This window comes from Lutra lutra, chromosome X (assembly GCF_902655055.1).
Source record: "Lutra lutra chromosome X, mLutLut1.2, whole genome shotgun sequence".
In the NCBI taxonomy this organism is placed as follows: domain Eukaryota; kingdom Metazoa; phylum Chordata; class Mammalia; order Carnivora; family Mustelidae; genus Lutra; species Lutra lutra.
The window spans coordinates 90356053-90368810 of NC_062296.1; the positions used below are offsets into that span (position 1 = coordinate 90356053).

Sequence of the window (12758 nt, forward strand, 5' to 3'; positions counted from 1 at the left end):
TCCCGCACAGGGATCAAGTGTTCCCGTATCTCTGATTACGCAGCAAGATTGCCAAAGCCAACAACGGAGACCGTGACCATGATCAGCCGAGGCCATTCACAACAATCCGATTCGATTCTCCATCCCAGCACACCACCAACCGAAAGCGGTACCAGTATAAGCGGTAAGGGCGGTTTGTCTCTTTTCCCCCAGCTAAGGATTCACTGGCGTAAATGCAACCAAAAGAGAATGGCAGTTACCGTAGGCCATTCTTCCCTGCCACCTCTACAGCCACCGGGGGGATTTTCAACACACGATCATTTGTTGCCACCGAACGCTGCCATGGACAGAGACGGTCACACGCCAGGACTACGTGCCTCTGGGTGAGGGGCTGGTGCTTGTGACTTGACCACACGCGCACGCAGCTTAACATCTCGAAAATGCATGAAAATCTTGCTGCTTCACACCTACTTATCGTTTCAGAGGGAAGACTTAAGATGCCTGCTCTCAAAGGTGAGATTAATGTATAAAACACTCCATTCTAAGCACCGTACGGAGATCTCATTCAATCCTCATCATCGCCCAATAGAGGTCCTGTTCTCCCATTTTCCATCTATGGAAACTGAGGCACGAGACGTGGAGCAACCCTCCCAAAGAGCTTTCGTTGCTGGTTTCACTGTACTGAGTGGTGAAACCCGCTTCTGAGCATCGCGAGCTTTGCTTTCCAGGGGAGAAAACAGTCCAGAGGCTACAGTAAAACAAAGCAATCGGAACACAGCTCTGGAAAGCAAGGGCAGGGGCAAGGTGGAGGGGGTGTTCTCAGGCTACAGGGAAATAAATCAGGAAGATGAAGATTCCTAGTAAAAAGGAGGGATCCCATTGACTTCTCCACACAATCTACATGAATGATATAGTGACACGTCTCAGCCCTTAACTTCCGTCTCCAAGGGCCATCCTCACTCAAGCACGTCATACAAATGCCCTGTGCCGTCCTGCTCTGGTCGCAGTGGGAATACAGCCATTGGTTGTGGAACATTCGCCACAAATTCTCATCTATACTGGCGGTCCCTTCACAAAGCCCTTTTGGATCTCCTCAGCCCGATTCGGCCTTCTGCCCCCTCGTATTTGCTTTCCCTTCGCCACTCAGCCTGTCCACCCTGGAGGTCAGCCGGCAGATTGGCTATGGACACGCCAAGATGAAATGAAATACTTCGGAAGGGGTGTGACAGCATTACTAGGTGTAATTGTAAAGTTGGTGACGTTTTGGGATCCCACCTCTCCTTTATTTTCTTCCTCCCTTCTAGTATATTCCATCACGTTGGGTCTTAAATGGTGATCTTCTCGGGCAGACTGTTACTACTTTAACGTATAAGTGCATTGTGCCATTTCTGACTTTTATAGGCAACATTGGGAATTATCAACTTGGGGACAAGGAAGGCTGCTGGTCAGTCCCAAAATACCTTCACCATGGAGAAAAGCTGACTTCAATTAACTTCTGGCTTCTCTGTAATTTTATATGCCGGGCTAGCATCATGAAGTGGCAAACACGTTCAGGAACCCCATCAAAACGCAGCACTTTGCAATGAGGACACAAACTATAACAGAAAGAAGTAGCACGATTTTATTGAAATGTGTTAGTACAGTGTTCGACGACCTTAAAATCCTATATCCTAAACCCATGTAAGCACTGCATCCGAACAGAGGCACGTTCTAACAGGAGCATCTGCACGTGGATTAACACACTTTTGGCCGGAGCACGAGCAGCTCTGGGGCACGTGTATTTCTGTGGCTCCCCTGCTCGGCCCTACACACGTGAGTGGGACCCAACTGAGAGATCTGGTGGTTTCGCTTAAGGTCCACACACAAGCAGCAAAGGCTAGCGAGTCTGGGGATGGGGCCGCTCCCGAGGCCCCCTTCATCATCTTTCTTGAACTGAAACCATCACATAGTCGAGGGGGTCTACACTGCCGCTGTGTGTGGCCAAGTCTAGTCGAATTAGTTAATGTATCAGAACTACTTGAAAAACAACAAAGTGAGACTAGAAGAGAGAGGCGGTTGTTAATTCAATCATGATCATGCAAATTTTTATCTGAAGATTATTCTGAAACTAGCTCTTAGACTTGAGAGAAAAGGATATTTAAATCAACTTTTTTCAGTCATGTTAATGTGTCTACGTGTGCGTGTTTGTAACTACATTTTCACTGGTCTAAGCATAGAAATTGCAAGACATAGATATTCCTCATTTATCAAAACTAAAAATTACATACATCTAAGGAGGCTCTTTACATTATCAAGTCAACTCTGCCTAGAGAGTCAATACACATTGCACAGCCAACTCTACCAGGCTAGAATACCACTTTCCTCAAAATCCATTTTAAGGTACAGCAAGATGTTCATCTCCGCAATGACCCAAACGATATTTTTTGACCTCGACCTCTGCTGTAGTGAAGTTTGAAACCTTAAGGATTGCTGTTCAAGTCCGTTACTGACTTCTGGATTTGGTTTTGCCACCTGCAAAATTTAGATCAACTTCCTCTCTTGGAGTTTTAAGATTCAGCAGAAGAGAGGGACTGTTATTATTCCCAGGCTCTGTCTATGCAGGCAAATCTCTCTTCTGCCACACGTGGGGAGGCACCTCACCGAGGAGGATGCTGTCAAGGGCCACGTGTGAGTAAAGCAAGCTTCGCCTCCACCATCGCTCTAGGGCCACCATTGGAACGTTACCGTCACAAAACAATAAACACTTCCTTATCTTTACTTTCTCTGTACGCCTCGTTTACCCACGTTCTTCATGGAACGGTTTTAGTTAAAATCATCAGTAGTCTAGTAGACTTGCTACTTCTGATTACAAAAGGCAAAAGAATATTAAAACAAAGGAGGTCATGTTTAAATATGCATTTGGTGGTACTCAACAGAAATTCACCTTTTTATTATGTCAAAAACAATGAACAGACCAGTAAATCTGAGGAGACTTAGGGGAGTCTTTGTTTTGGCGGCAACCCACAACGTGAAATTATTGGAAAAAAGGCAAAGTAAAAGCCGGAAATAACAAAAGGCCATAAAACAAGATGGCGGGACAGGAAGAGCACAGTGTGAGTGGCCCCAGTGAGCCTGAAGGGTCTATCTTGACACTTCCTCAATCAGATTTACCGCTGCGCATAATTCTGGAATTTTAGAACATGACGTTTCAGGTAAGTGATGGTTATCATGTGTTTTTCAGAAGGGGCAATAAAAAAGAAATACGGATTGACTCTGCTGTCTCATGTTTATCAGAAAGTAAATGTGTCAGTGGCCATCTTGGGCTGCTTAAATTCTGGTCAAATTAAGAATAACCAGAATGGTTTATTTGAATCCTGGTTACTAAAAAGAAAAAAATAAAGTAAAACCAAACTCAGGGTATTATCAATTTTCTAAGGTTCCCTCGGAAGTAAAAGGCTAATTCTGTATACAGGGTTTCACCCCAATGTCCATAGGCATTATCCTTATTTACACAGAAGGCTTTAATCTGAAGTCGCCTTGGGCATCCTCAAAATACATAAACTATGAACTTCGGCGGTAGAATTCCATACTTGAAAGTTGTGGCCTCAAAGTACTGGCAAAACAAAGAAGAGGGTCACCTGTCGGGACAAGTTGGGATGACGAAACATATCTTATTAACAACAGTTCACTCACGAGGATCAAACAACCACCACCCTCCCCGGCCAAAATGGAAAGAAATGGTCTTGAGCTTGAGAAGGGGGGAAACAATGCGTCTTGGAGGATACAAGATGGGATGCTTTTGCGTTATATCCTAGAATTGCTGAGTCCTAAAACTAAGAAGTCAGGCGAGCACGCACAAGTGGGCCGGCCCCACGCTCCCCGTCCGGGGTCTAGAGCGGCACGTGGCTGAACAGGTAGGACACAGATTCACCGTTGTGTGTTCTCCGGATTGCCTCTGCCAAGATCATCGAGATATCAATAACCTGCAGGCCAACAGAAAAGGGGAGAGCACAGTGGGACACCTCAGTCCTATTTAATAGTCGCATTTATTTATACGTATTTATTAAATAAAATAAATAAATAATTTATTTATAGCGAAAAACGTAGAAGGCACAGAACCCAGAAAGGATTTCTCCAGCACACAGAGACATGCGAGCACCAACCGCCCCCTCTGGCCACCCCCACTTCGATCTTCAAGTTACCAACACGAATGGGACTGGGGAAGCGAGAGTTCCAGTGCGAACACTCAAAGGCTTTTCTCGGGGTCCCTGTTAGCCAGAGACGTCCTTTCCTTGGGGTGTCCCTAGTTTAATTTTACTCAATCATGACATGGAAGGCTTTCCTCTCTCGGTTTCCAAAAATGCAGTGACCGCGTCACTTAAGATCACCTCACTCAGGGGTCAGCGTACTAGGTTTTCAGGGTAGACCCAGGGGTAGTATTTTCCGCTTGGCGGGCCAGGCCCAATTCAGCCACTGTAGTGTGAGAACAGCCACGGACAATACATCGACAAATGAGTGCGGCTATGTTCCAATAAAACTTTATTTATAAAACCAGGTGGTGGGCCAGACCGGGCCCGGGGGCTGTATATAGTCTGCAGATTCGCAACTACCGTCAGTCAGGGAGGAAAATCAAAGACAAAGCTATTCTGACCATTTTCCAATGCTGCGCCCCCGGCCCTGTGCCAAATGAACCTCGCTGCCACTGGACGGGTCAGAAATCATGAAGCGGGTTGCCCAGCTCCACCTTCTTGCTCTGCTGGTGACAATGGAGGCTTTTAGCGATGAAATGACTCGCCAAGGTTCCCCGCAGCATAGAGCCAAAACGGGGGCTCAAATCCCTTCGGCACAGTTCCAGGCCGTCGGTACAATCTGAAGTCAGGAAGGGCAGGAAGGGGCAAAGCTCTAAATATCCTTAGCACGGCCTGTTTTTTTGCCTCCATTTTTTAAAAATTGTGGGAACATACCCATAATGTGAGAATTGCCGTTCACCCCGCCATTAACCGCACTCTCAGTGCTGTGCGGCCAATCGCTGGTGCCCATTTCCAAAACGTTTCCAGCATCCCAGCCAGCACCTCTGTCCGTGTCAAGCGCCAGCTTCCCCTCCTCACCCCCCAGCCCCTGGCGACCACCAGTCTCGTTTCCGTCCCTCGACTGGACTGCTCTGGGCCCCTCAGAGAAGGGGGATCGTACACCACCTGTCCTTCTGTGGCCCGCCGCTTGCGCTGAGCGCCATGTTTTCAAGTTCACCCATGTTGTCACCTATGCCAGACTATCCTTCCTCTTTAAGGCTGAGTGATGCTCCATTGGCTGGACCCCACCTTGGCGGTCTACTCCCCTGTGGAAGGACTCCTGGCCGCTTCCACCTTCTGGCTACTGCGAAGAGCACGGCTATGGATAGACATGCGCAAGCTTTCATCCGCACACCTGTTTTCAGGTCTGGGGGTACAGAGCCAGAGGTGGACTCCTGGGGCATATGGTCACGCTGTTCAGCTTTAGCCTGGCCTGTTTTCATCTGCTTTCCTGGTGTGGTTTGATCGGCTTAGTGTTTCTAACTTGGACCTCCGCTGGCCCCAGCCTCGCTCGGACCCAGCGGGGATCGCGCCCTTGGTTAGGAGAGGCCACAGGCCCCCATGGAAGACTCGGGGCTGTTTTCAGGATTGGATGGATGTTCCGCGCTGCTTGGTTCTGCCTGCCATATAGGAGTACCTGAATCTTGGGACAGTGTCTCATTTTGTCCTCTTGCGGAATGGTGTTTGTGACGACAACAGCCTCAAAGGCGGCATTATTTATTCGGGAAATAGCTGGTCCTGAGAAGATCCCGTGTGTCAGGATAGCATAAACTTTGGTGGCTCCAGCCGAGAGCAGCCTGTAAAACAGAAGGGGGGAAAAAAAAAAAAGAATACCCTTGAAACATTCTCCCCTTAGTGTGATTTAAAAAGCAAAAAGTGTATTCCATAAAGAAAATCAGAAAACCTATTTCTCTCGCATTTATTAACTTAAAGAGAATCTTTTGAGGTATGCAGTGGCAAAACTCTTTGTGTCAACCTTGGCCTTGGGCCTCCGTAATTCTTTCCTGAGCAGCATCCCTGGCCTCTCCCTCCCACTCCCCCCTCACTGGTGACAACCAAAAAACGTTTCCAGATGCTGTCAAATGTCTCCAGGGGACCAAAACGGCCCTTGGGTGAGAAGCACAGGGTTAAACTAAGAAAGTCAGACTATCATCATCTTGAGCTACAGTCCATACAGAACAATTAGTGACACAGTTTGCATATTTTTTGTTTCATACTATGTTGGAAACCCGGTGTGCATGGTTTGCCCCCCACACATCTCAAGTCAGGCCGGCCCCTTCGCAGGTGCTCCGCGGCCATGCCTGGCGGGGTGGCGGCTCCCACTCCCCACTCTCCTTCTGTGCTGTTTTAGGGGAAGCACCTTCTCTGACCCTTTATTTTAAATACACAGAAAGCTCGTCCTTGAAAATGGAAACCAGGCCATAAAGGTCCGTGGGGTTTTTTCCTACTGAGAGAAAAGAAATGGGCCTAGACGGTCCTTCGGTCTGAAAGACCTTCTGCAAGCAGCCAGTGATAACTTGGAAACACCGGCCCGATTTTTAAAAGCTGCCATTTCTCCTTTCCTAATGAGATGCCCTCACGCTTGCCCACACCATCCCTCATACTTGTCTGCGGCATGACAGATGGTGCCACATGTGTCAGCCATGTCGTCCACGAGGATGGCCACACGGTCCTTCACGTCTCCCACCAGAACCATCCGGTCCACTTCGTTCGCTTTCTTCCTCTCTTTGTGAATCAAGGCAAATTCCACATTCAGCCTGTCTGCGATTGAGGTGACCCTGTTCGAAGACACAGAGAGACGTGTCAAATCTTGTCATTATGAAGAAAAGCGCTTGTCATTCAGTGCTGTATTCCAGGAAGGCAGTTAACCGACCACACTCAAGACAGCGAGGTCATCGGGTCTCACCTGGGATGCGCATTAAGCAAGGCACAGGGAGAGACTCCTGCTGACATGGCCTTGCGCTCATGGCAGCCGGTGACGACTGCCGGGCACCTGGATAAAACTGGCTAAAACCGCACACTGAGAAATCCATAAGCCACCTGTTAGTGTTCGTGCGACTTTTTAAAAAAATGAGAGACACGTGTTGAATCACCATACTATCCACCCGAAACTAGTGTAACGCCGCATGTTAGCCAGCTGAAATTTAAATAGAAACATAAAAAAGGGGGCGCTTGGGTGGCTCAGTGGGTTAAGCCGCTGCCTTAGGCTCAGGTCATGATCTCAGGGTCCTGGGATCGAGTCCCACATCGGGCTCTCGGCTCAGCGAGGAGCCTGCTTCCGTCTCTCTCTCTCTCTCTCTGCCTGCCTCTCTGCCTACTTGTGATCTCTGTCAAATAAATAAATAAAAGCTTTAAAAAAAAAAAGTAAAAAAGAAGCACAAGGAAACAGCTATATGTTTAACAGCATGAAAATACATTGTATATGAAAAACCAATAAGGAAAAAAGATCACGAAGAGACAATTTAAATCAAGTTATTTAGAAACCGCGACTCGCTCAGTTTGTGGCGTAGCCAGCGGGGACAAAAGTCCCGGCTCACAAATCCACATAACATGACAGCGAAGGAGAACAGGCTTCCCTGCACCAGGGACCTTGGGACTAGTAAACCGTGAGTTTCTCTGCTCATCTGCGGCAAATGCTCCAAAGTGGCCCACGCAGGAAGGGCCGGGCTGGCAAAAAATGGAGAAGGGGGCAGGCCAGACGTGTCAGTGCGCCCGTGGCATCTGGCCACAGCTCTTCTCTTCCACGTACGCGAGACTCAATATATGTTCCTACCAAATGATGGTGATCCAGGGTATCAGTCAGGATCTTACCCAGAAAAACCTAGAACAAAATATACAGTTTCCTTGCCATTTCTTCTCAACATGTATTTCCACTGTTTCCAGAAGAAAACAACAGAAGTTCAATCTGAATCCATTTCACCAAGTTCCCAGCCTGGTTCCGTGTCTACACCAAGGGTGAGCTCCCTTCTAAGGGTTCACTTGCCCTTCAGCAGTCAGCCCCACTGAGCTTCGGAGACTACCCAAGAGTGCCCTCTTGTGGCAATCCTTTTACCTGCAGCAAGTCAAGCTTCAAAGCTTTTAACTAAGGCAGCGGGTTCCAATGGGTCTGATACCCATCATCTTTGGTGAGAGAGAGGACTTTCATTGAATGGAGCAAAGATGCCATTGACCACGTCCACTGCATGTATCACGGGGCACCTGTGCAGCGGTTCTCTCGGTTGGGGACCAGCTTACCCCAAATGAGGAAGAAGCTAATGACATGTAGCAGAAACCTTGTGGAAAAAATCCACAAGAGCCTAAAACGCTTGGCTTTGCTGGCTGAGCGGGGCAGCCTGGAAGGGGATCTGCAAAAAAAACAGCAACTCAGCACTGGCCACTAACTCTGGTTAGTTGATTCTGCACTTTTATTTTTTTTTTAAGATTTTATTTATTTATTGGACACAGAGAGAGATCACAAGTAGGTAGAACAACAGGCAGAGAGAGGGGGAAGCAGGCTCCCTGCGGAGCAGAGAGCCCGATGTGGGGCTCGATCCCAGGACCCTGAGATCATGACCTGAGCTGAAGGCAGACGCTTAACCCACTGAGCCAGCCAGGCGCCCCTGATTCTACACTTTTAAAATCAAGGCTTGGGGCGCCTGGGTGGCTCAGTGGGTTAAAGCCTCTGCCTTCGGCTCAGGTCATGATCCCAGGGTCCTGGGATCGAGCCCCACATCGGGCTCTCTGCTCCGCAGGGAGCCTGCTTCCTCCTCCCTCTCTCTCTGCCTGCCTCTCTGCCTACTTATGATCTCGGTCTGTCAAATAAATAACTAAAATCTTTAAAAAAAAAAAAAAAGGCATCTGACTCTGGGTTTTGGCTCAGGTCATCATCTCAGGGTCCTGCTCATGGGGAGTCAGCTTAGGATTCTCTTTTCTCTATCTTCCTCTGTCCCTCCCCTCCCCCACCCCCTCCACATAAATAAATCTTAAAAAAAAAAAACCTCACACACAAGGGTTGGCAAGTAAATGGGGGAATTTGGTATATAAGATGGTGTTTCAAATCAAAAGGGAAAAGATAGATTATTTAATAAATAGTTTTGGAACAACTAGATGGCTGGGGGGAGAAAAAGCTGGATTCTTCTTCACTCTTTAATCCAAAACAACTATCAGATGGAAGAAAAATTGGAACATTAAAGAGGAAAAAGGCAATTTGTCTTGAAATAGATGAAATCATGGAAGAAAAATTGAGAGACGGGTGAACCCTTCCTAAACCCAGAAGCCAGACCACGAAGAGGTAAATGACAACAGAAGAAATGTTCCAAAAGTCCTGCAGAGCATAAAAATACACAAAGAAACGAAGAACTTGGGGAAGTATCCGCACTACACCTGCACGGAACAAAGGCACAGCCTCCTGTCTTCTAAGAATTTGTAATGATCCATAGCACCTGGGTGACTCAGTTGGTTAAGCATCTGCCTTTGGGTCAGGTCATAATCTCAGGGTCCTGGGATCGAGCCCCGTGTCGGGCTGTCTGCTCAGCGGGGAGTCTGCTTCTCCCTGTCCCTACTGCTCCCCCTGCTTGTGCTGTTGAATAAATAAAATCATTAAAAAAAAAAAAGCAAATAAATCCCTAATGATCCAAAGGAAAAGGCCTCTAGCCAACATGACAGCAGGCAAAGGCATGGCCAGGCCCTCGTGGAAAAGACATGCTAGACCTTGTCCGTAGTAACCAGAATAAACAGGAAAAGATACCACGCCATCACTATCTGGTTCATAAAGTAAAAAAGGTCCGCCCAACTGCTATGGCAGCAGGCCTGGGGAGAAAGTCACAGGCATTCATGCTTGGGACAGTCAACCTGTCTACCTTTTCCAAAAGACCTAATTTTGTCGCTGTTCATGCAAACCAAAATAGCCCTTGCCCTAGGACTGGGCAACTGCCCTTCTAGGACTAGCTCATGTGTGCAAACATCCTCCAGACACAGTCAGGCCAGTGCTGCGGGACCGTGCTTAGGAGTACACACCACAGGAGCTCCCGGCGGGGAACGAGGGGACTCGGTCAAGGAGTCCGGATGTATGCGTACCGTGGAATTATCGCTCAGCCGTAAAGAGCACGGAAGTGGATTTACCGCATAGGTGCAAAGACGGAACGAGGATGGTTCTTAAAAAGCACAGGGAAGAGGTGTGTGCGGCAGATTACCACTTGTGTCAACTAAAAAGGGGGACGTGTCTGAACAACAGAATTCTGACGCTGGGAAGAACGGACGTGTCTAAACAGGGAGATGGGGAACATGACCCAATTTGAAGTTCCGCGAACAGGACGCGTAGGCTGAGACTATGTAATAAAAAAACAGGGTCAGGACAGAAAAAGAAAAGGCAACAAGAGTCTGCGGCATCTATTATTCTTTTGGCTTATTAGCTGCCGGAGTAGTTTTTCCCGGTTAAAAACGAGGGACCGGGACGCCTGGGTGGCTCAGTTGGTTGAGCAACTGCCTTCGGCTCGGGTCATGATCCTGGAGTGTCAGGATCGAGTCCCACATCGGGCTCCCTGCTCGGTGGGGTGTCTGCTTCTCCTGCTGACCTCTCTCCTTCATGCTCTCTCTCTCTCAAATAAATAAATATTTTAAAAAAAATAAAAAAAAACAACAACGAGGGACCGCGTATTGCACGAGCCGTGCACACGCGATGTCTGCAGAGACAGGGAGGAGAGCAGCGGCGGCTGGGGGAACGGGGAGCGCCTGGCGAGCAGGCACGGGTCTGCTCTGCGGTGAGGAAAACGTCCGGGAACGGGGCAGTGCTGCTGCAGGCACAGCTCCGGGACGGCGCCGAACTCCGCGGAGCTGCAGAACAGCAGGGTCGGATGCGAATCATGTCTCACGAGCACCGTCACTAACAACAAGCTCCGTCTTGGGCTCACCTACCTCTGACCTGCTCGTCGGCCTCTACCCTCCAATCGGGCCACTGGAGTCACCGTTTGTGAATGCAGAGTCCACCGCGTGACTTACTAAAGTGTCCAAGTAAATGGCAAGCATTTCCAATAGACGGACAGACAGATGACACTCCGCACGCTTGGACCTGGAGGTCCCGGGTGAGGGTTTTGCCACTGCCCGGCTTGGGTCTTCGCCTCCCAACTTTGTGCTACTGCCTTTGATGCAGTTGTGTCTCCTTCCTGGCAACAGCCACTTCCTGCCACTGTCCGGGGGGCTGGGCCCCACCTCTTCGTCCCCAGCAAGCCCCCCAGAAGGCACCTTAGCGTCAGGGCTCTTCTAAGAATCAGGACCTCCACTTCCCTGCGTGGGCTCAGTGACAGCTTTCTGGGCTACTCCTGAGCTTTTACGTTCGATTCTAAGCCCCTTAGCCAGGCTATAGGCAGACAGGGGAGCCAAAGAGGCAGGTGCATTTTAAAGACATCCCGAAGCCCGATGGTCACTGGATACTCTCACGGCCCATTTATCAGCTTCTCTGCGCCTGCGCTCGACTGACAGCCAGAGGTGTCTTGTCCGTCTCCCCTCCTGATGAAGACCCCTACACCTGGGCACTAAAGCGCCACGCCACCCAGTCTTCCTTTCCCAGATGGCCGCTGCCCAGGTCTACAAGATCATGGGGAGTCTGCAAGCGTCCGGCCCGTATGGAAGCCACCTTCTACCGTCCTCACCCTGCATTCTGAACTCTCGGTACTGACCACTCCTTCACTCCCCAAGTCCGCGAAGCCCACTTGATTGGTGGCTCGGCACGGCTTCCTGGTGCTAGTCCGAGCGCCCGCAGTCTGATGCTTCTGGTACCATGTCAGTTTCTGTCCAAGTCAGTCATCTGAGAGTCCGGTGACTGTTCTAGAGACCTCTATGTGGGCAGTTAACACCAAAACATCGGCCTCTTCCTGAATCTCATACCCGACCCAGGCCTCGGAAGCAGGGTTTTCAGCTCTTCTTTATTTCTTGGCTCTGGATCTTTTCCCCCCTTTTCTCGTGCTCTATGGACACAGATTTCTTTTTGAAAGCTCTGTTCTATTTTGGCTTTCCCTGTCAAGGGTTTGTAGTAGGAAGGACTGGCTTAGTCCGTTGCGTTGTTAATGAAAAGACTTCTTTTCTAGTTAGGCTCATTGCTCTTATCATCAGAAAAAAATTAACTTAAAGTAACACCTCGAGTAAAACACGTCCACTGAAAACAAACACATGCTTGTGTTTCTTGCATGAACGATGACATGCTAACCTAGAGAACTGCTCTCTACTCTGCTGGCGAAAGCTGCAGTCCCCGTCCTCGTCCATTTACACAATAGAGCATTAAGTAATTTAAAACATGCTTCTTTAGTTAACTCATTAAAAAAAAAATAGAACAAAAAGAAAAATCACTGTGCATTTGGGCTACCTTTTGGCTCCCCCGGCGTCAGGTGAAACGATGATACAGTTCCTCCACTCGGCGATGTTCTCCCGAATCCATTGCAGGACCGCAGGCTCCGCATACAAATTATCCACCGGGATGTCAAAGAATCCCTAAGGGGAGAAGTCAGTGTCACACTGCAGAGTTTTTTGGTTTTTTGTTTTTTGTTTTTTTGTTTTTTTTTTTTTTTTTACAAGATACCCTCTTTCATTATGTAAAATTCGGATTTTCTATTCGAAAGAAGCCTTTTCAACAGACTCCCTTTTCTGAATTTTAATAGAATTAAATCAAAAGACAGGTATGTTCCGGGCACCTAGGTCAGTCCAATCCATTATCTTTGCAGACATGTTCTAAAGTTTACTACCAAGAAGCCATTCCCCCTC

At 48.5% G+C, this 12758-nt stretch overlaps 1 protein-coding gene across 2 annotated transcripts in view; it reads right to left on the reverse strand.

Moving 5' to 3' along the window:
• Positions 1-1577: 1577 nt before the first annotated feature.
• PRPS2 (phosphoribosyl pyrophosphate synthetase 2) overlaps positions 1578-12758 on the reverse strand; it is a 35701-nt gene continuing 24520 nt past the window's right edge. Inside the window, exons 4-8 of one of the 2 annotated variants that reach the window (XM_047715924.1) lie at positions 12364-12488; positions 6632-6805; positions 5665-5824; positions 3816-3941; positions 1578-1996 (exon numbers count right to left, since the gene is read on the reverse strand). In XM_047715924.1, coding sequence (XP_047571880.1) covers positions 3849-3941; positions 5665-5824; positions 6632-6805; positions 12364-12488 — 552 coding nt within the window. In that variant the 3' untranslated portion in view covers positions 1578-1996; positions 3816-3848. Of the gene's footprint in view, positions 3942-5664; positions 5825-6631; positions 6806-12363; positions 12489-12758 lie in introns of both variants that reach the window. The other variant, XM_047715923.1, reaches the window with a different exon arrangement.